Source organism: Loxodonta africana, chromosome 9 (assembly GCF_030014295.1).
Source record: "Loxodonta africana isolate mLoxAfr1 chromosome 9, mLoxAfr1.hap2, whole genome shotgun sequence".
Lineage (NCBI taxonomy): Eukaryota > Metazoa > Chordata > Mammalia > Proboscidea > Elephantidae > Loxodonta > Loxodonta africana.
This window is the reverse complement of record NC_087350.1, coordinates 8,348,853-8,372,478: the sequence shown is the minus strand read 5'-3', so window position 1 is coordinate 8,372,478 and position 23,626 is coordinate 8,348,853. Positions and strand designations below refer to the sequence as shown.

Below are 23,626 nucleotides of genomic sequence, written 5' to 3'. Positions count from 1 at the left end.
TTTGTACCTACTTACATACACCACACATATACCTTTTTTTTTTTTTTGAAACAAAATAGGCTCAAGCCATGCATTCATTTTGTAAGTTGCTCTTTTTATTTTCTTACCACATAGTAAATAAGATGCGTTTGAGTTAGATTTCTGCACCCTAACAATGTTGCTTTGGGCACATTGTTAAAACTCTGTGCCTCAGTTTTCTTATCTGTAAAATGGGGTTCTGCACCTTCCCATGGCAGGAATGTAAATTTCACAGAACAGCACCAGCCAAGCACTAGGGCTCAGTGTTGGAAGCTGTTGGGATAGATAATAGTGTGACTATTTGAATAGTGTTGAGCTCCATCGTCCTGAATGAGGGCTGCTGTCACATGGACAGCGTTATTTTTATCAATCTCCAGGACTGTGTCTAGAGATGACACTTTAGGGATCCCAAACTCAAATGCCTAAGGGAACAAGGCAGACAATGTGAACTAGTAAAGAAAGCTTGGTATAAGAACATCCACTGGCAGAAATACGGTGTATTGTCTTCATTTTGTACCTAACTTTAATATTATAGTTTAATTTAAATATTCAGAATTAATAAAACACCAATTGAAATAAATTTTCTATACTACTTCTCCTTTCATTTGAAATTTAAAAGCTGATGTTTTTTTCTTTTACACCAAGATTTCAGTGTCACATCTTGGATTTCAGGTTGTAGGATGCAAGGCTGAATTGAACCTTGATGCCCTTTAACGGGCAGTAATATTTTAATTTCATAATAGAAAATAGCTGTTCACAAGCATAAGTACTTCCAAACTGAGTAGAATGTTGACATAATAGATTTTTTAGTTTAGGATGACCATTGCTGAGATATTGGTAGAATTCTGGGATGCCCCGTGAATCACGAGCCGTGTGCTGTCATGTTGCACTGCAGCTCAGTTACTGAACTGGAGCTCTTTGCTTACACTATCAGTATTAATTGAGAAAAGCAAACTAAACATATCCTTTTTATAAAGTTTGAGATCACAAGTTTTATGTGTCTGGAGTTAGGAGGGGACAGTTACCTTCAATTCCACAAATGTAGAAGTAATCATTCAGGTCATCAATCTTTGATTTCTGTGTACTGATTTCCACGTAGGAAAGTAGGCCGGATAATTTCTTACCAAACAGGTTCCCTGAATATATGATTGCAGGAGAAATGAATGAACCAGATTATGTATTTGTCTAACTGTTTAGGAATGCCCTTGCAGAGCGATGTTCAGAATGATAAGATGACTTAGGATGTCATCCAGGGTGAGCTGGTGAGCGAGGTTGAGGACTTTTCCTCAGTTCTTAGGTGAGAAAGCTCGCCAAGCACCACAGCCCTGACCTCCCCCACGTGCCGCCTGGCCGACTCAATTATCGTGGTGTGTATCCAGTTCATCTGGCAGTGTTGAACTGTGTGCTTGTCTTAGGCTGGGTTGTCTAGACAAGCAAAACTAGTGCAGTGTATGGATATATACACATAGAGAGGGAGGTTATGGAGACTGGCAGGTTCCAAAGTCTGTGGCTCAGGTACTGGCTGGAGGCTTCGCCTGACTCATAGGTTTCAGGGACTGACAAGCCCAGGATCTGCAGGTCAGACGGCAGGCTGCCAGCTCACGGGGCTGCAGAAACTGCTGAGTCCCAAAGTTGGCAAATCAAATGACAGGCTGCTGTGTCACAGGGCTGCGGAGCTGGCGCACCCCAAAGTCAGCAGCTCAGACAATAAGCTGCTGGCTCAAGTCCCAAGAATTGGGGGTCAGATGATGAGGAGGTGGAAATAGGATCCGGAGCACAATCAAGCAAGCTGTCCCAGAACATCCATATACACTGGGTGCAGGCCACACCCCTGGGGGAAATCCCCTTAAGAGTGATCAGCTGATCACATCAGATCACATCGTGGAGGTGATTACATTACATCACAAGGTGGAAGATAATTACACCAGATCACAAAATGGAGGATAATTACCTGTTATGGAGAATCATGGCCTAGCCAGGCTGACACATAATGTTAATTATTGCAGTGCTGTTCAGCTCAAGGGAGTGGATCTGTTTCCTGGTGTTAATTGCCATCTACATGATCTGTTCCTTTGTTATCTTTTTGCAAAATCCTCATTCCTGGAGAATGATAGTATAAACTGAACGATAGGATGAATGGGCCTCAGCCTCATGGAGTTGTGGAACATTGCGTTTTAATTGAATGACAAGTATGACATTAAGTGTAACCATTGAAGTTCATACTTACTGGTTTTGCCCAGCCTACTTTTCCCATTAAACTTTTCACAGTACACAAGATAGGAATCATTTCCTAATATTGTGCTTATTAATACTATATCCATAAGTTTTTCAATCCCATCAAAATGCTCAACTCTGAATAAATATAGCTGCCTGGGTTGTATTATTTATACCTGCGTTCTCATCAGCTGCCACTGGAAACATCATAAATAACTTATCTTTTTCATGCAGCTTGCCTAAGGTCTCAGACACACCTTTACTGCCCTGAGCAAAATCAGTGTTTACGATTTGATTTAAATTTGTCAATGCTCCTTCCTTTGTAGACACTTTTTTTTTCTGCCATACTTAGTAAACATCCTTATAAACTCACCATCTCTAACTGCGTGGGCAGTTTAAACACTTAATAATAACTGCATTTCATGGAAACCCTCATTTTATTTGTTTGAAAACACTCTCCATTTAAAATGTCAGTCCTTTTCTAATTCACTGAGGCTTCATTTTTTGTGTATCTTTTTTTAATCCATGTTTTCTAAATATCGGTCATGGTTATTAATGTGGTTGGTTTAATAGCAGCATCTTAAGCTGTGTTCCTAATGCAGGAACATTTGGTTTGTTAAACGTAGGAATGTGCATCACTACCGAAGAGACATGCTTTCCTGAAACTTCTCTTCCTTTTTCACTTTCCCACTTTTGATAGAGATGTGAATAAAAAAAATTCACTTTCCTCTAAAGTATGCTTCAAGGAAAGCAAACCTGCTCAGTCAATGGTGTTGGGAATGAGAGTGGTGAAGACTGGGGCCATCTGGATAGAGAACACTGCATTTAAGAGGCACAGCTACAGCTGACTCCCAGGCAGAAATTGGTTTTTACATGAAATCACCCAGTTTTTAAATGTTGGCAACTCATACAGAAAAAAAAAAACAAAAAACAGTTCAGACTTTGTGAGCCAAATGAATTGCAGTGGGCTGTGTGAACCATGGGCCACCAGTTTGCTTTTTCTTCTCTGAAGCTTGACAGTTGACCGGTCTTCTGCCCCCTGCCCACCAAGTGCCCCAGGCAGCTCAGCAGCCATGTTAAGGGCAACATTGAGACTAACCCAGATCCTGTGCTGTTTTTACATTCTTACTGGTAGACGTTGAGACTATACCTGTATCACCTGTTTCTGTCCCACTTTCTGTTTAATGAGATCCTGGCTTTGTCACTAGGAGAAATTATAGTGAATAAATTAAAAAAAAAAAAAAAAAAACAGTTGCCTTTGAGTTGATTCTGACTTACGGTGACCCCATATCAGAGTAGAGCTGTGGTCTGTAGGGTTTTCAACGGCTGATTTTTTTGCAAGTAGAAGTTTTGCGACCAAGCGTTTTCTTCCGAGGCACCTCTGATTGGCTCAAACTGCCAACCTTGCAGTTAGCAGCTGAGCCTATTAACCATTTACTCCACCCAGGAACTGCAGTGCATACATAGACATAGATACCAAACCAAACCAAACCCATTGCCGTCGAGTCGATTCCGACTCATAGCAACCCTATAGGACAGAGTAGAACTGCCCCATAGAGTTTCCAAGGAGCGCCTGGTGGATTCAAACTGCCGACACTTTGGTTAGCAGCCGTAGCACTTAACCACTATGCCACCAGGGTTTCCAGACATAGATAGGTGGACGTAATTGATCAGGCAGCCTTCAACAGAACGGATATGTTTTGCTGTAGAACTGTGCTGACCTAGCTTTACCCTAAACCATGCTAATATACCACTGTATTCCCTTGTGGCTTTAGGCATACATGGAAGAACTCAGGCCCATCATCAGCAGAGTAGATCTGGGCATCTGAGAGTGGTTGTGCTTGTACCGGTTATAGCCTTTCACGTATTTATGTAGTACCTTCCAAATGTACATGCATATCCTCATTTGATCCTTACTAAAAAAAATAAAAAACAAACCGAACCCATTGTCGTCGAGTCAATTCCAACTCATGGCAACCTTATAGGACAGAGTAGAACTGCCCCATAGAGTTTCCAAGGAGTGCTTGGTGGATTTGAACTGCCAGCCTTTTGGTTAGCAGCCAATAACTCTTAACCACCATGCCACCAGGGTTTCATTGATTCTTACTACTTCTCTTTAAAAGTAGTTATTGCCCCTGTCCAACAAATCTGAGTACTGATATTTAAGAGTTAACCAATTCTCAGAGTCCAAAAATGTAAGTGGAAACGTCAAAGCCAAATTCCTGGCTTCCGATTCCTCAAGCAGTGGATTTTCCCCTGTGACTGGAAGGAAAGTATGTCTCTGTATGAGAGAGCATCTCCTGAAAATAAATACTACCTGGACAAAGTCTGTCTTCATGCTGTTTTCATTATCTGCTTTTGTTTTTATTAAAATCCATTCACCATAAATTATTCTTTAAAAGTACTTAAGTTAAATTTCTCAGACATGCTAAGTTTTATGTAAACTGAAAAGACAAATGCAAGTTGGAGAGAACTCTGCTTCTCTATGATAAGTGGTCTTAATGGCCAGCATTGCTTCTCTGCTCTGTTCATCTTGTGGTCACCGACATGGTAACGATTGAGGACTGAATTCGGGAATATACCAGTGCTGTTGCAGGGAACATTCAGTGTCGGAATCGCTTAGTGATGATGTCGGATTCTCAAGTGCTTTTTTGGTGTTACTAATTTTGTCCACTTTAATTACAAAGTTAGATCTATTTCAAAGTAGTTTTCCAGTTACTGATTTTGACATGTAAACTTTTGGCCCTGTTATATTTTTGTAAATAAAAAAATGACACACTGAAGTGTTAAAGCTAGTCAGGTATGAAATCATTGCATGCATTTTCTGTTTTCTCCACCCTGCAGGGGGGACGCAGAGATTGCCACGCACTGTTGGAATGTCGCTGGCAAAGGAGCTCATCTTTTCTGCACGTGTGCTAGATGGCCAGGAAGCCAAAGCAATAGGCTTGATTAGCCACGTTCTAGAACAGAACAAAGAGGGGGATGCTGCCTACAAGAAGGCCTTGGACCTAGCAAGAGAATTTTTACCTCAGGTATTTATAATCATATTTCCTTTTATCCCTCTTTTCCTTTTGTCAATAACAAATTGACCTAAAAAAAAAAATCATCCCACATATCTGAGAACTCCTTGGCTTGTTACAGGTAAAGGAATATATGGTAGCTCTAAGACTTTAGACACATCATATTAGATTAACATTAAGATGTTGCAGGATTAAAGTTAAGATTTGAAGATGACCTGAGGGCTCCTGTAGCCGTGCTTTGACAATACATCACGTGAACAGCATTTATCACACATGGCAAAACTTCCTAGAAAATTATTTTAAATGGTTCATCAGCTGAAACCTCCAACTTGAGTCGTGCACATGGAGAGAGACTGGTGGGTGGGCCCTTGTGCTGGACCATCCCCAAGTTGAAACACATTGAGAATACACTGTTTTCTAATAGTAAGGAGGCCCCAATCTGTTACGGCGAAGTGGCCTTTCATTACAGTGGCTTAATTTGAGATAATCTGCTTGAAAAGCAGGAGTTGCTTGTTTTACTTTGTGTGTTTTTATGGTGTTATCGGTATTGTCAGCTCCTCTGTGCATATTTATCACATTCACACCATGAAAATCCAGACCTCGCTTCCCATTGACTCAAGCGTGACTACGCCAATGATTGATGTTAGTCACAGCGCCTTGGTGGTCCTTTTTTAAGGATTCCCTTGTTCTGTCATGCTTTCAGGTGTATTTTCAGATACTCCTTTGGTCTGAAATCATGGATTAAAGGATTTTAACTTGAGAGGAGGAGGAGCCTTTTGCTATGAAATTAGTGCTTTCTCTTCACCCCTCATGGGGTTTGAAGTTTTATAAACTTCTCACCCATTTCTGGACTCAGAATAACTTCCTTTCTTACTGAGGGTCACTTACTCAAACAGGATTCGTAATCTTGATTTTTAAGCCATGGATCCCTTTGAGAATCTAATGAAATGTCTCCCTTGAAAAACTGATATAGTCACCCATTTGTTCAAAGTGTTGCTCCATTTTCAGAAGATTCTCTTGCACCTCAGCGTGAGAACCTTGGCATGCATCGAGAGGTGCTCAGAAAGGGGCACGGTGCAGACCAGGGCTCTGGGGCTGGTGACATCCCACACACCTGCCCTTTGAGTTTATTGATCTCACATGCTTGAGTGCACACAAAACTGCCAAACCATCCCTGGTATCTTTGTGCAGTGGCACAACTACATCGTTAGACAGAGATCAGGCTCCAAAAACAGGGGTGCCAGGAAGCCCTTGCCATCTTCTGTATCCTACAGTGGCAGCACTGTCTTCTAGTTGACCACAACATGCCTTCCATTGTGGAGGAATGCTGCCTGCCTGATTGTGCCGGCTGCCTCCCAACTTACCTCTGCTCTCTCTGCCGCAAGTCTTTCCTGTACATTCCTGTCACATTACTCTTTTTGCAAGACTGCTGCAAAGTATACCACTTCCATTCTCCAAAACCCGTGATAAGCCCACATTGTCGATGGCGATGGAAGCTCGGTCAGTGGTTACTTACAGGGGCGGGGGAGGATTTGTTGGAAAGAGGCATAAGGGAACATACTGGAGTGATAGAAATGTTTGATTGAGGAGATGGCTATGCAGTATATACATCTGTCAGAACTCATCAAATTGTGCAGTTAAATTTCAATTTAAAAAATCCGTGCTCATTTCTCACTGATAGCGAGTTCAGTGTTGGGGTCTGACCTGGCCTTCAACGGGTCCTGCAGTCTCACCTCAGCCCCCACATAGCTCTGTCCCAGGCTGTTCCACAGCCTGGACGGACTCCGCCCTAGAGTTTCAGTTCTTTTAACCCTCTAGTTACCAAATTTTTATTACTTTTTTCATGGCATGTGTTTTCAGTGTAGAATGTATACTTACTATTTAAGTGTGTTTAAATTTTGGGTTGGTGTCTTTGGCAGGGTTCTGTAGAGAAGCAAAACCAAAAAAGCATAGAGAGAGAGAGGAAGGGAGCCCTGGTGGCAAAGTAGTTGACAGCTCAGGCTGCTAACCAAAAGGTCGGCAGTTCGAATCCACCAGCCACTTCTTGGAAACCCGATGGGGCAGTTCTGCTCTGTCCTGTAGGGTCGCTGTGAGTCAGAATTGACTCGACAGCACACAGCAACAGAGAGAGAGAGATTTATCCTGAGGAAATGGCTCATGGCTCACCCGATTGTTGAAGCCGGCAATCCCAAGTCTGTGGGTCAGGTGTGTCAGGCTGGAGGCTTCTCCTGACTCACATAGATACAGGGGCTGATGAACCCAAGATTGGCAGGTAAACTGCTAGCTCAAGTCCCAAGGACTGGAGGTCAAAGATGATGAGCCAAATGCAAGATCCAGAGCAAGAACCTGGCTGGAACATCCGTTTACGTACTGGAGGCAGCCACACCCCCAAGGAAACTCCCTTTCAACTGATTGACTGCTCATATAAGATCTCATCGTGGAGTTGATTATAACATTACATAACTGCCAAATTACATCGCTATATAATTGCCAAACTACATCATAATTGCCAAACCACTGAGAATCATGTTGATGCAGCCAAGTTGACACACAACCTTTAGCATCAGTCTCCACCCCTTGTCAACTTGGCACCTGTACATATCTCCTTAAACCATACATAATCTGTAAATATAGTTATAAAGTTAAAACTGTGCATAACATAATACAGCTAACATGCATACAATTGAAAGCACACTAGCCCCATTTACATCTTATATTTTATAAGTAAAGAAAACAAAAATATTTGATGCATACAAACAAGGACCTGGTGGTCTAGTGGTTAAGTGCTACGGCTGCTAACCAAAAGGTTGTCAGTTCGAATCCACCAGGCACTCCTTGAAAACTCTTTGGGGCAGTTCTACTCTGTCCTATAGGGTCACTATGAGTCGGAATCGACTCGATGGCAACGAGTTTGGTTGGTGATACAAGGAAGAAATACTTTATAACACTTACAGTCCTCATATCTGCAACTAGTCACATGGTAGTAGCTGATATTTAGAACTACCTTCGTCCACCACACATTCTATATTGCCTTTACCCTCAGGAAGCACCTCAGCTGGTTGTGGTTCGTTGCTTGGTGAGGTGACCCAAACCTTCATTTCTAAAGGGTCTGGGCCATTAGTAGTTCTGTCTGAATTGGGTTGTAGTTTTCCATTGACCTTAATCACAGGGCATGGCAGTACTAAGAGATGTCCTAAGGAATCACCTGTATTCAGACATACTCTTCTTTACCACCATTATGTAGTATCAATCTAATTTCCTCTTGGTAATCAGGATCGGTCACACCAGCCAGAATGCTAGCTCTCTTCTTTGCCTCTTGACCCAGAGATATGAGGACAGTCTTAACTTCCAGTTCATCAGAATTAGTGATGTGTCTCTAAAAGCACTTCTTCCTTTGGAACTAAGACCTCTAGACCCATCGAGCATACGGTCGTGGGAACAGGAAGGAAATATTTTGCGAGTGGATCAGTAGGGTAATAATGAGTGGTGCCACCCCCATTTCCACCCGTTGGTTCCTGGACCCATGAATCCTGGCTAAGGGAGAAACAGCACAATATATTGGATACTGATTTAGAGCATATACAGCCTCCTGGAAAACACTGCACTAACCCTGCAAGGTATTACCACCTAGCTGTCACTGTAATTGTGAGTTTAGGAGGCCATTCCATCATTCTATCAAGCCAGTTGCTTCAGAATGTTGGGGAACATGGTAAGACCAGTGAATTCCATGAGCATGGGCCCATTGCTGCACTTCACTAGCTGTGAAGAGAGTCTCTTGATCCTAGGCGATGCTGTGTGGGATAACATGATGGTGGATAAGGCATTCTGTAAGTCCGTGGATGGTAGTTTTGCCAAAAGCATTGCATTCAGGGAAGGCAAATCCATATCCAGAGGAAGTGTCTATTTCAGTAAGGACAAAACACTGCCCTTTCCTTGATGGAAGCAGTCTAATGTAATCAGCCTGCCACCAGCTTGCTGTCTGATAGCCTCAAGGAATGATGCCTTATCAGAGACTCAGTGTTGGCCTCTGCTGCTGACTGACTGGGCACTCAGCAGTGGCTGTAGCCAAGTCAGCCTTGGTGAGTGGAAGTCCATGTTGCTGAGCCCAGGCATAACCTCCATCTGTGCCACCGTGACCACTTTGTTCATGAGCCCATTGAGCAGTGACAGGGGTGGCTAAGGAAAGAGGATGACTGGTTTCCACAGAACTTGTCGTCCTATCCACTTGATTGCTAAAATCCTCTTCTGCCGAGGTCAAGTTGTGGTGAGCATTCACACGAGACACAAATATCTTCACCTCTTTGGTGCATTCATAGAGTTGTAGCCACATACCTCTTCCCCATAAACCTTTGTCTCCAATTTACCAATTACGTTCCTTCCAGGTCCCTGACCATCCAGTGAGACCTTGGCCACAGCCCATGAATCAGTATACAGTCACATATCTGGCCATTTCTCCTTCCAAACAAAGTGAACAGCCAGGTGCACTGCTTGAAGTTCTGCCCATTGGGAGGATTTCCCTTCACCATTGTCTTTCAGGGATGTAAAAATGGCATGGAGGCGGTTTCTGACCACCTCTCTCTTCACAAGGGAGACGGAGAATCAAGATAACAGCCCAAGGCTGATTCCTATGAGGCAGAAGTCAGACATGCCTCCTTTCTGCATTTTTTTTACCAGTTCTGACACCGACCGTCCCTCCCACAGCACTCTACTTCTCTGCTGAGTTTGGTAATTCATTACAATGGCCACAGAACTCACAGACTGTACTCACAGTTACGGGGTTTATTAGAGAAGTAACTGGTTACAATTCAGATTCAGGATGTCCTGGGATACAGTTCTTCCATTGAGATAGCTTCTTCTCAATTATGCTTCCAGGCTTGCCTCTCTGGCCCTCAGCCCTCTGCCCTGCTTGGGTAAGTGTCACAAAGCTCTTTTAGTTCTGCCCTTAAGTGCCCTGAGGCACTCCACTCTGCCAGTGAGCCTCAACCTGAAGGTGCTCTGCGCTAGCTCCACAGGTCAGCAAACCCAGCTCTACCCAGTGTCTGGAGGTGCCCTACTCCACCAGCATGCCTCCTGCCCGAAGGCACTCATCTTTCTCGCTCCATGGGCCCAGAAGCCCATTACGCTATCTCCTGCTGGTCTCTCCTGCCACTGTTTCTCTTCCACTGCTTCTCACCATCTTCGGTTTTACAGCTCTCTTTCTCTCTCTCTCTCTCTCTGGGCCTCCTGGTTCCAGGAGCTTCTCAGCGTTGGGATCCCAAGTCCAAAGGACATGCTCCACTCTTGGCTCTTCTTCCTTGGTGGTGGCGAGATCCTCTCCTCACACCTCTGGGATGGCTCATTTCAAGCCGAGCAGAATGGCACAACTGACCAGCCCGTTTGGTGGGCCACACTTGCCTTATTAACAAAGTCCCACCCAGTCACTTGGGTGGGTGTTACAAGCCCATGGTGAGAAAGGCCACACAAAAGTAACCGATCACACTGCAAGGGAGGTCCCAGAAATAGGCTGTAGTGCTGCCGTTGTCCACATTTGAGTGGTGCCTGCATGTCACACAGAACCATTTGTAAACCAGGCATTAATTTTCTCTCCTTCACTCAACTTATAAAGAACTCCCCATGAGGCCATAGGTGCAGACTGGGAAATGGAAGGTAATGTGATAGGAGTGGAGGCCATGGGCATTTGGGCCACTTCCTTATGCAACTTACTTGTGCGTTCAGGCCCTGCTGGGGCCCAATCTCGTATACACCACTTCCATTTAATGATGGAGTGCTGCTGTGCGCATCCAGCATTATGGCTCTGTGGGTCAGACAACACCCAGTTTGTGATGGGCAGCTCAGGCCTCATGGTGACTTGATGGCCCATGGGTAAGTGTTCACTCTCCACAAAAGCCCAGTAACAAGCCAAAAGCTGTTTCTCAAAAGGACAGTAATTATATACAGAGGATGGCAGGATTTTGCTCCAAAACCCTGAGGGTCTGCACTATGATTAACCACTAGGGGTGTGCCAAAGATTCCAAACAGCATCTGTCTGCCTTGGACACTTAAAGCACCATTGGATCAGCTGGATCATATCACACAAGTGGCAGAGTGGCTTGCTTGGCAGCCTGAACCTGTTGCAGAGCCTTCTCTTGTTCTGGGCCCCACTCAAAACTAGCAGCTTTTCAAGTCAGTTGATAAATAGGCCAGAGTAGCCCACCCAGATGAGGGATATGCTGCTTCCAAAATCCAAAGGGGGCACCAAGAATTGTGCCCTCTTTTTAGTTGTAGGAGGGGCCAGATGCAACAACTTGTCCTTCACTTTAGAAGGACTATCTCAACATGCCCCACACCAGTGGACCCTTAGAAATTTCACTGAGGTGGAAGGCACCTGAATTTTTCTTGTTTAATTTCCCACCCTCTGGCACACAAATGTCTCACCATTAAGCCTAGAGTCATTGGTACTTCTTCCCTAATAAGTCCAGTCAGCATAATATCATCAGTGTGACGTCTTGTGGACAGACAAGGCCATCAAGGTCTCTGCAGGCTAAATTATGACACAGTGCTGGAGAGTTGACATAGCTTTGAGGTAGGACAGTGAAGGTGTATTGCTGGCCTTACCATCTGAAGGCGAACTGCTTCCAATGCTCCTTTGAAACAGGCCTGGAGAAAAAGGCATTAGCCAGATCAACAGCTGCACACCAGGTACCAGGAGATGTATTAGTTTGCTCAAGCAGTGAAACCACATCTGGAACATCAACTGCAGTTGGAGTCACCACCTGGTTAAGTTTTCCATAATCTACTGTCATTCTCCAAGATCCATCTGTCTTTTGCACAGGGGATGTGGTAGGAATTACCACCCCTGTATCCCTCAAGTCCTTGATGGTGGCAGTAATTTCTGCAGTTCCTCCAGTAAACCAGTATTGCTTTTGGTTTACTATTTTCCTAGGTAGGGGCAGTTCTAATGGCTTCCTCTTAGCCTTTCCTACCATAATAGCCCTTATCCACATGTCAGAGGTCCAGTGTGGGGTGTCTGCCAGTTGCTGAGTATAGCTATTCCAATTATGCATTCTGCAGCTGGGGAAATAAATCTACAGGATGAGTTCAGGGACCCACCGGACCCACTGTGATATGGATATGAGCTAAGATTCCATTAATAACCTGATTTCTATCCTTCCCCCCCTCCGACTGGTGGGCCACACTGACTCTTTGGGTCTCCTGGGATAGTGTAAGTTCAGAGCCAGTGTTATAGATTGAATTGTGTCCTCCAAAAATACATGTATTAATTTGGCTAGGCCATGATTCCCAGTATTGTGTGATTGTACACCATTTTGCCATCTGATGTGATTTTCATATGTATTGTAAATCCTATCTCTATGATGTTGATGAGATGGGATTAGCAGCAGTTATGTTAATGAAGCAGGACTCAGTCTACAAGATTGGATTGTACCTTGAGCCAATCTCTTTTGAGATATAAAAGAGAAAAGCAAGCAGAGAGACATGGGAACCTCATACCACCAAGAAAGCAGTGCTGGGAGCAGAGCACATCCTTTGGACCCATGGTTCCCGCACAGAGAAGCTCCTTGACCAGGGGAAGATTGATGACAAGGACCTTCCTCCAGAGCTGACAGAGAGAGAAAGCCTTCCCCTGGAGCTGGCACCCTGAATTCAGATTTCTACCCTACTCGACTCTGAGAGAAAAAAAATTCTCTTTGTTAAAGCCATCCACTTGTAGTATTTCTGTTAGAGCAGTGCTGGGTAACTAAGACAGCCAATGTCCAGTAATCCCAAGAGAGTCTAATTTCATTTTCCCTGATGAACTGCACTCATAAAAGACTGTAGATGGGGAAGATTGGGAGACAGTATAAAATTTTGGCAGTGCAATGGGGTCCTTCATCCAAGGGGTTGTGGTCTGTAAACTGGCTCAAGTCTGGGAATTGATTGAGGGGCCATGACTGTCTATTCTGGCTGTTGAAGTTACAGTGCCATTTACTTGACCTAGAATTCATCTGCTTGTACAGATCAAATAAGTGTTTAGTAGATTTCCCATCTCTTTAACCCCTAGGGACACTGTGACTAAGTAGCCAACACCCTAAGTCCGTATGAGTCAGCCTGTTTTGATTACTGCTTTGACTCCACTGTCCATTATGGTAACCGTGCCCACCTTGTCTTTGTCGATTGAGTGCTCCCACTTGTCCCCTACCACAGTCGGCCCCATTGTAGTTAGGTGTCTTAATCCGGTTGAGGAAGTTCCCACTGTCATATCTGAATTACATAAAATAGCAATCATCACAGACTTCAAGGGTGCTGAGGGTCCCTTCACAAGTTTGTACCTTGCTTTTGTGATAAAAGATGTGTCCTCTGGGTACTCTCTGTGTGGGTCTGTGGGTCTAACCTGATAAATCCACTCTAGCATGCCAGTTTCCCTAAGCCTTTGGATACCTTTTTCTACAGTACAGCAAGGCAGGTCTGGCACTTCAACTTTATTTAGTGTAGGCTACCACTTAATCCATGCTTCAGCAGCCCAACCAAATAAACTGTTAGGTCCTTTTCTAACCTTTTAAGCTGTAACATCAAGTGAAGGATATGTGCTTAGTAGGCCCATATCAGTAAACTCAGACTGATCCAACTTTATGTTCCTTGCACCATTATCTTACTTTAATAGCCATTCCCATACATATTCCCAGGCTTCTCTTCGTACATATTAGAAAAGTCAAGCAGTTCTTTCAGAATGTAGTGTACCTCCTGCTGGCCACGCTTTGTACTTCACCTTTTGGGGCTCGCTGGGACTTAGGTCCAGTTGTAGGTTTAGAAGATAAAATCAGTGGTGGGAATGTGTTCTGAGAACATCAATCAATGTCTTGTAAGACTTTTGCCTCAGGCGATGGTGCAGGCTATGACTCGGAAGCCTGCACAAGGGATGATTCACACAAAGGCTCTTCAGACACAGCTGGGTTAATATCACTTGGGGGTGGGGAGACTAATGGTTTTACTGGGAAGGGTGGCTTAGTAGACAAAGATGGAGTAATCTCTTCAGATGGGAGTGAGAGGCCTGGTTCTGTTGGCAGGGGTCATTCAATGGAGTTTAGCGACTCAGTGTCTCCAGCTTCCTGATTATCTGCTTATATATCTCCATCCCAAGCTTCAGGATCCCATTTCTTCCTAATAAATGCTCTCACTTTGACTTCAGATGCCACTTGAGGTTGGGAATTCAATTGGTGCTGTAATTCAGCCCCTCTTACAGTAAGAGTCTGGGTTTGGCTTTCAGCAGTATCAGCTCTGCTGCTACAAGAGATAAAGCTTTCTTTCAGGCCACAAGTGGCAAGTATGAAGTTGTTTATGTAGTGCTTGAGCTGGGACTCTGAAGCCCTGAGCGCATCTCTTTCTTTCACCACTTTGTCTAGCAAAAGTAGGGCCAATCGACCTGCTTCCTTATACTTCTCATTCCAACAAAATTGTAGGAAAGTTTCAAACATACGATCACCCAGAGCCTTGTCTCTCACCAATACTTGATCTATTGGAAGCAGAGCCATCAACACTTTTAAAACTAACAAGACTTGAGAACCAATTTAGAAAACTCATCCTTAGAATTTTCTTTCTCTAGAACTACTTTCAGTACCAAATGTCAGGCTGGGCTCTCTACAGAATCAAAACCAGTGAAGTGTATGTGTGTATATACAGAGAGAGATATTTATTTCAAGGAAATGGCTCACGTGGTTGTAGAGGCTGGCAAGTCCCATATCTGTGGGTCAGCTGTCAGGCTGGAGGCTTCTCCAGGTTCACACAGCTGCAGGGGATGAGAAACACAAGACCAGCATGTCATATGGCAGACCACTGGCACACAGGCTGCAGAGGCTGCTGAATCCCAAGATTGGCAGGTAAACTGCTGGCCGAAGCCCCAGGAACTGGAGGTCAGATGATGACAAGCCGGATGTAGGATCCAGAACGAGAGCCTTGCAGGAACATCCATTTACATACTAGAGGCAGGCCACACCCCTAAGGAAGCTCCCTTCTAACTGATGGGCTGCTCATAGCAGATCTGATCATGGAGTTGATTATAACATTACATAACTGCCAAATGACATCATTACACAGCTGCCAAACCACTGAGAATCATGGCCCAGCGAGGTTGACATACAGCCTTAACTATCGTAGTTGGTAATAGAAATTTCGAGAAGTATAATCTGGGAATACAAGCCACCAATAAGACAAGTGGCACTCTGGTGCCATTGATCTGTGCTATGACAATATACCACTAAGAACTACATAGAGAATTTATTGTGGGCACCTTTCCATTAGGTTATGTGGGGAACCTCTGGTTTTCCAAGTATGACACAAAAGCCAAAACAAACCCATCGTGGCACCCTAACTATTACACAGGAAAGCCGTAATTATGCTTGCAAGCCTTATCTTACAGAAATAAAGTTTACAAAACTAACACATCCAGGAAGCATCACCTAATAGAACGCTCAACCTACACAACAGTGAGGCTCTAACTCTGATCTGCTGAGCTACACACATTTCAAAAGGGACCCACCTTGGCGCTAAATGCGGTGAAACCAGACTTATTTACTACCTACGAGGTCCAGAGGCATCAAAAGTGCCTGGTATACCATTAAACCAATAGTAACTAAAGAGTCTTCCCTTTTTACTGATGATACTGTATGTGGAGCCCCAACAGATAAAGCTGCTTTGTTAATATTTAAGCCTGAATTTATGCCATTTATCCTAAAGCCTGTCAGTCAGGTAACCTGACTTAGTACATTATGGGTGCCTACCTGCTCAGTGGTGCTCTCGAATACCATTGTACTTCCATGTAGCAGAAGCGTTTTGGGTCGTTTTATGTTAGCTTATGAAGAGTTAAGTTCCTAACAAGCATTTTCAAATCTCCTGGGATGGTAGGTAGCGCTTCGTAGACCGTAGTTGGAAAGTCTGTACTTCAGCCAGCTGAACTGTCAATGGCTTCCTGACTTTGGCTTACCTTGTGATGACCACTGGCTTGATACTTGCCTCCCATACCCACTGCCACCTTTTGGAATCAGACAAGACCGAGTTCTTCCATGATCCAGCCAGTCCCTGATAATTCTCAGACTGGGAGCTCACTGTTGAGTTTGTTTTCTAAAACCACATCTCCTGGTATTGCCCCTACTTTGGTCCTTCTTAATTAACTTACAAGCTGTAAGCTTTTTAGGGCAGGAAGCTTATATAATTTATTGCCTATATAAGCTGACAGAGCCTTACATTCAGTAGTAGGGGTTCAGGAATGATTTGTTGAATGAATGTAGAGAGAGCAAATAAAGATTTTCACTGGTTAGGGAAAAAAAAAAAAACAGAGATTCACTGTAGCTTTAGTATTATCCTCAAAATACTAGCAAAATGTATACCTAAAAAGAGACTAAATCAGGAGAATTAAGTGTTTAACTAAATATTGGTTTAGTGACATCCCTTGCCTTAAAACTTTATTACCAAAACATATCTCAATTGAAATAAAAGGGTGTGTTTAAGAAAGGTTGTGGCATAATTCCAATTCTGATTACTCATGGCCCCTCCTGATCTTCCTACCTGAGTTTTCAGCTCCCGTATTTGGAGCTGCACATAGACAGCTCACCAGCCCCCTAGCACGTCTGGAGTTCAGATTTATCTTCATTTCTGTGAACTTGCTCTTTGTCCAGGATCCTCAGTGTGGTTAATGACGTCAGTGTCCACAACATCACCCTGCCTGAGAACCAGTGGCATCTCCTTCCCTTCCTCCTCCTCTGCCACTTGTAAGCTGACATCAAGCCACCCTCCACCATGTGATAACGCATGCTGACATCCATCCTGGTTCATGTGTTCATCATCTTTCATCTCAAGGATATTGCTCCGAGAACTCCTAATTGTTAACATTCAGCTTTCTCCAGGTCAAACAGGTTTATAAGATGTTAAATGACTTCAGAAAATGTGTAACTGAGAAGCTATATGTAAAAGTTACAAAATGAGAGTTGAGATGGAATAGTCTTTATTTTTATAACCATTAGTTTGTCACTGAGAGATTATCTTTCCAAATAACTAGAAAAAAAAAAGCTCTTATAAAATTAGTATTCCTAGATGATTTCTGTGTTATATTACTTCTACATTTTAAGAAAGGGCCATGAAGAAGAGGCATTAGTTTTACGTTTTAATAGGGAAGCTAGTGAAATCGAGTGTTATCTCTACTGTAGTGTTTTTCATTTTGCTGTTTTTTCAAGGTTTTCTAAACCTTGCTACCCACAGTGGAGCAGCAGCACAGGCATCCCCTGGGAACTTAACAGAAACTCAGAGTCCCGGGCCCCACCCCAGACCTCCTAAATCAGGATCTGCACTTCAACGAGGGCTCCAGGATTCTGTGCATGAGAGAGTGGGTGAGCTCTTTGTTTGGATCATAGGCGAGTGGACAAGAGTCCTCATGCAGAGGAGCGCATGGTTTAAAAAGGATTGATGGTCCTGAAAAAACGCAACCATATGTAGAAGACTCGTGACTGAGATTCTTGTCAAAGTAACATAGCCTTGGAAAATTGTGGCCTGTGGAAGGATGTTTAAGCATGTGATTGAAGAGGAGCGTTTACACAGGTCAGACTTGAGAATAGGAATCCCTAGATGAGAAAACATGGCATGCTTCATGTATTCAGTAATTCATCTGTTCACCTAGCAGGCATTAGAGACTTTTGTTGGGTCTGCTATTTAAGCCCACTTTGTATTTTAATTCAAAAGACTATTTAAAATATGACATTGAATTCAAGTTTACTACCCATAAACAACTCTTAGGAACTTACAAAATAGCTGATTCTATCTGGGAGGTTGTGGTTTTCTGTAGGATAGTTTGGTAACAGTTCAGCTTCCACAAGACCAGAGTGATGTTTTTCTTCTCGCAGAGGCTATCCTAGGTCTTTCCTCTGTCGATTTTATACATCCTGAAAGAACTTATTTAGACCTTAGGCTTTTTTGTAATGTGGAGCACTGCCTGTACAACACATCCTTACCAATACACCATCATGTCAGTTGAGCATTGATGTTCATGGAGGAAGGATACAGAACTAGTGTTGGAATAGGTTATTTCTGAACCTCATATCAGTCAACAGCATCAGCCTCGCCTCCAGCCGAAGCTTCTGTCGTAATCACTCAGCAGTGTGGTATTGATCAAACAGTCTTCTGTCCCTTTTCGTTTCCCTTCCTAACTTCTAGGGGGAATTGTTCGTTCGAGAATGGTAAGTCCTCTAGGGGACACGCACTACCTGCTGACCTTGGAGAGTCTAGAGCTCGCTGCCTAGCAGAATGCCTGTGGAATCTAAATAACTTGCTGTGCAATACCATTTTCACAATTGCCACTTCGTGGAAATTCTTCACCTGCTGCCCCACAACCATTGTTGGTTCTGTGCCGTGGATCCGGCAGTGGGAATTTCTGAATGATACTGGCATATACAACATAATTTGCATAAGTAGTAATGAAAATCTGTGTTTCTGTAATCTGAATTTTAGGGACCAGTTGCAATGAGAGTGGCAAAGTTAGCAATTAATCAAGGGATGGAGGTAAGTTACCGTATCACTTGTTTTTTATTTTTGGAACGGAGAGTGATTTAAATGAACCCTGTTAAAATGTCTACATATTTTTTTAATGTTTTAAGGTATAGCTGTTTGCTGCTATTACTGAAAGCCACTGAGGTTCTTCTTAGCTACATCGCTGATTTCATTCTGCTCATGGTGTTGTTGATTCAGTGTCATAGTTACAGAGTTTGGTAATTTCACAGGTACCCTGTGGTTTATAACATGCTTGTTATTTTTGCCATTGAGCTAATAGATTTATTAGTTAGTAGTTCATAGAAAACAGCAGTCATTCTGTGTATTCTCAGCACGGGTATCATAGTATTAAAAACATACCAAGGAAAACGTCCTCGCTCAGAGCCGACTCTAGCTGTCTCCCCTTTAACATCTCAGTGTGCTTTCTGCAGGGAGACCCACATAGACAAGGCAAATCTGTAGGGATCCTAGGTTCCCAGGGAGTTGACTCCAAAGGCTTGGAGCCCAGGCCAGGGCAGAGGCAGGCGCAGAAAGGGAGAACCACAGGCACCCATTGACTAAAACCAACAAGCCTGTTGCCAACGAGCCAGTTCCAACTCACAGCAACCCTATAGGACAGAGTAGAACTGCCCCATAGGGTTTCCACGGAGCGGCTGGTGGATTCAAGCTGCTGACGTTTTGATTACCAGCTACAGCTCTCAACCACTGTGCCACCAGGGCTATGGGAATTTTGAAGAAAGCTGTTTCTTTCAGATCTAAGAGCTACTGTATCTTTCCGGCCTCCGTAGCAGTAAAAAGAGGTTTCATTTGTTAGCAATAAATATAGTTTTATAATTTTACAAAGTAGTTGATTTTGTTTTAATGCTTACATAATAGTAACAGTTAAAATAACAAACACCTTATATAGCTCTTGATAATTACCAGGTTATATATATATATATATATGTATGTATTTATATCTTAAGTGTTTTTACAAAGCCTGTATCTGGGTTATCTCATTTAATCTTCACAGCACCCCTATTTGGTAGGTATTACCATTAGCCAGATATTCAGACATGCCTCTCTGAGGCACCAAAAAAAAAAAAAAAAAAACCCACTGCTGTCGAGTCGATTCCGAGAGGCACAGAGAGACTAAATAACTTACCTAAAGTTTCACAGCTTCTAAGTGATAGAGTCAGGATTTGAACCCAGGCAGCCTAGCTCCAGAGCCTCTGGTACTGGTCATAATTCTGATCTGCCATACCACATCAAAGGGGTCCATTCTTTTGGAATCCAAACCCATTGCCTTCAAGTCAATTCTGACTCATAGTGACCCAATAGGTTAGAGTAGAACTGCCACATGGAGTTTGCAAGGAGTGCCTGGTGGATTTGAACTGCTAACCTTTTGGTTAGTAGCTGTAGCACTTAACCACTATGCCACCAGGGTTTCCACTCTTTTGGAATAGGGTTATTAAATTTGAATCCATATTCTGTATAAAACCTATTGCCATCGAGTCAATTCCAACTGATAGTGACCCTATAGGTCAGAGTAGAACGGCCCCATAGAGCTTCCAAGGAGTGCCTGGTGGATTCGAACTGCTGACCTTTTGGTTAGCAGTCGTAACTCTTAACCACGATGCCACCAGGGTTTCCATATTGTATATACCACCTTTTTAAAGGTACTTCCTGCTGAAATGAATTTTTTTTTATCCTCAGGTTGATTTGGTAACAGGATTAGCCATAGAAGAAGCTTGTTATACTCAGGTATGTAAAATAATCACAGGCTCAGTGAGGATGCACTCTTAGAAATGGATAATGTTTACCTTCTGTGTAATCCAGATGAATTCTGTGGCCTGAGCAAACTTCCCTCATGCCCATTCCAGAGTCATGCAGATGGTTGCTTCTGCTGTTGACAGCTACAGTGCTAATGACAGATTTGTTGCACAGAGCAGACCAGCGACTCTTGTCTACATAATTGAGAGAACTAGGAGAGTAATTGCTTCAGTGCCATTCGCTGTAGCCCTTGTATTTTGTGGTGTAGTCTTGAGTCCTGACTCCATGGTAGAGTGTTGGTGGGAGGAGGCCGTGAACAGTGTGGCTGCCTCGTGCATGCTTCCATGTGTGAGGCTTGTGGGCTCTTCCTGAGGTCTGAGCCTCATCTCCTGCCCCTGGAAGTTCAGCAATTAAAGTACACAGCTTTGTTTTTGTAGGCATTAAGGCTTTCTGTAGAGGAACACAATGCTTTCATTTATTTATTTTTCTGAAAGATGTAACTTTGCTTTAGGGCATCCAGAGTAGCAAAAGAGTTTTGTTTTACCTTCCCTAAGACTTGGAAATTACATCTGTTCCTGTTCAGGCATGGAGGAGTCCTAAATCGTGAGCACCGTCCAGACTTCCACTCCATGCCCAGTCTGTGCTGATAAATCGCCACCTGTCATTAGTGCAGACGTGCCATGAATGAAGTACGTTACAAGTGTCTTAGAAATGGACAGCCTCAGAGTCCGAAGAGAAATTTGAGAAGGGTATTTGGACTTAGAATGATAAATCTGGTAACATAATGAGGAAGATTGTTCAAATGACTAGTTGTTGTGGTTGTGTGCCATCAAGTCCATCCCAACAACAGAGTAGAACTGCCCCCATAGGGTGCCCTAGGCTATAAATCTTTACAGGAGTAGGCTGCCACATTTTTCTCTCTCGGTGCCACCGATGGGTTCAAACCACTGACCTTTAGTAAAAAAAAAACAAAAAAAATTTTTTTTTTTTTTTTTTTTGTGCTCCTAATTTATTTTCTCAAATAAAGCATGTTAAACTATTATAGGTGTTTTCAATTTTTGATACAAGTACTGTTTTCTTTTTCTTAGACCATTCCAACAAAAGACAGACTTGAAGGTCTTCTTGCCTTTAAAGAGAAAAGACCCCCTCGTTTTAAAGGAGAATAGAAGAAACGGAGATCTTTAAAATGCCAACATAATAAGTGTACTTGCGGAAGTATCTTTCGGATGCCCTATATGCCTCAGCACATGGAATTCCACCAACCAAAGTGAAATGCGAATTATTCCTGCAGTGTGGTAACTTCTGGAATGGACCCCTGTGTTGTGTACTTTGTCCAAAAGCATATCATGCCATGTTCTTGCAGCTGTATAAAGCTAGTAGTGTATGTTGTCAAAATCACACGTTCAGATTTCGCTGTATGTTTTTAAAAATTTCCTGCGTATGAAGCTTTCTACTTTTAATATTTTAATGTGAATAATTTATACATTGCACACTCTAGGAAATAATATTGATTATATGTCTACTGTGCTGCATTAAGAAAACAAACATGATTTCTGTATACCAAAAATGTGAAGTTATACCAAATAAAGTTTCCAGAGGATCATACACATGCGCACACATATGCAGACATTTACATGTATACATCTCAACCTGATTCTGAGTGCAAATTACCAAATATAAATAAAATTAGTGAAAAGAAAACGAACTTGAAACTTTTTCTTTTCTCCTTTTTGAATTGAATGAATGGTTGCATGTTGGATTTTAGAAGAAACAACCTTTCCTTGCCCGTCCTCTGTCAGGTAACTTCTTTACATAGTCAGTGCTAGAATACAGGATGGCCGAGGAGAGGATGTAAACCAGTCAGAGACTAGTGCCAGTAGGCTTGTGAAGCCCAGAACTGTTGTACTTCTGAGACTTCCTCCTAGGAAGTGGCCTGGGCTTACCTAGCATTCTACTCCAACCAAGGGTCCCTCCACGCCTCGTTGCCCCCCATTGCTGTCAAGTCGATTCTGACTCATAGCAACCCTATAGGACAGAGTAGAGCTGCCCCATAGGGCTTCCAAGGCTGTAAGTCTTTATGGAAGCAGACTGCCACATCTCTCTCCTGTGGAGTGGCTGGTGGGTTCAAACCACCGACCTTTCAGTTCGCACCCAAGCTCTTAACCACTGCACCACCAGGGCTCCTTAACCAAGAGCCAGATCGATTCAAAAAGGAAGGAAGAAAATGATACAACCAAGGTCCCTGGTGCCATCTAGTCAATTCTGACTCATAGGGAACGATAGGGTTCCCAGTCTATAATCTTTAGAAAAGGAGACTGTCACATCTTTCTCCCATGGAGCAGCTGGTAGGCTCGAACCACCAACCTTCTGGTTAGCAGCCAGGTGCTTAAACTGCACCAGCAGGGCTCCTTGCAGCCAAGGTTGGACCCTGAGAATTGTCCTAGGACCATGGATAAGAGTAGAGTTCTCTGCTTCCTTACCCCAGCCGTTTTTACCTGATTTCAGTGAGAGGAGAGGAGCTTAGAATGCTTTCTTCCTCTTCTGACAGAATGCCGCTGACCAGGCAAAACAGCTCTGAAGCGTGTGGGAGATGGTGAAGTGTAAATTCAATGTGAAAAGGAAGAGAGTATTACAGCTTCCTGGAATGATGTTAGATACCTTTGTTTTCTGTGCATCTTCTCAAACCAGACCATCTTCTGGGGCATATGTCCAAATGTGAGCCAGGCAGCCCTGGAGAAGCCCAGCTCACTGCAGACCTGTGCTTCACCCATGTGTTAGTCCCTGGTGTCCCGTGGTCAGCCTGGACACTGCAGACCTGCACTTCACCCATGTGTTAGTCCCTGGTGTCCCGTGGTCAGCCTGGACACTGCAGACCTGCGCTTCACCCATGTGTTAGTCCCTGGTGTCCTGTGGTCAGCCTGGACACTGCAGACCTGCGCTTCACCCATGTGTTAGTCCCTGGTGTCCCGTGGTCAGCCTGGACACTGCAGCCGTGCTTCATCCCTGTGATGTCTACACACACTAATAAATTATTCTCCTCTCAGATGCTGGCATACCGAATGTCTTAGTTATCTAGTGCTGCTATAACAGAAGTACCACAAGTGGATGGTTTTGGT

The 23,626-nt window shown here is 43.5% G+C and overlaps 1 protein-coding gene across 14 annotated transcripts in view; it reads left to right on the top strand.

The window, feature by feature from the left end:
• Positions 1-22,230, top strand: part of AUH (AU RNA binding methylglutaconyl-CoA hydratase) — a 215,820-nt gene extending 193,590 nt beyond the window's left edge. For 8 of the 14 annotated variants that reach the window (XM_064291040.1, XM_023539403.2, XM_023539402.2 and 5 more), the window contains 4 exons: positions 5,077-5,264; positions 18,720-18,770; positions 20,454-20,501; positions 21,599-22,229. In XM_064291040.1, the coding sequence (XP_064147110.1) occupies positions 5,077-5,264; positions 18,720-18,770; positions 20,454-20,501; positions 21,599-21,676 (365 nt within the window). In that variant the 3' untranslated portion in view covers positions 21,677-22,229. Of the gene's footprint in view, positions 1-5,076; positions 5,265-16,897; positions 17,126-18,719; positions 18,771-20,453; positions 20,502-21,598 lie in introns of those variants that run through there. The other 6 variants (XM_064291037.1, XM_064291036.1, XM_010599969.2 and 3 more) reach the window with 2 other exon arrangements.
• The last annotated feature ends 1,396 nt before the right edge of the window (positions 22,231-23,626 follow it).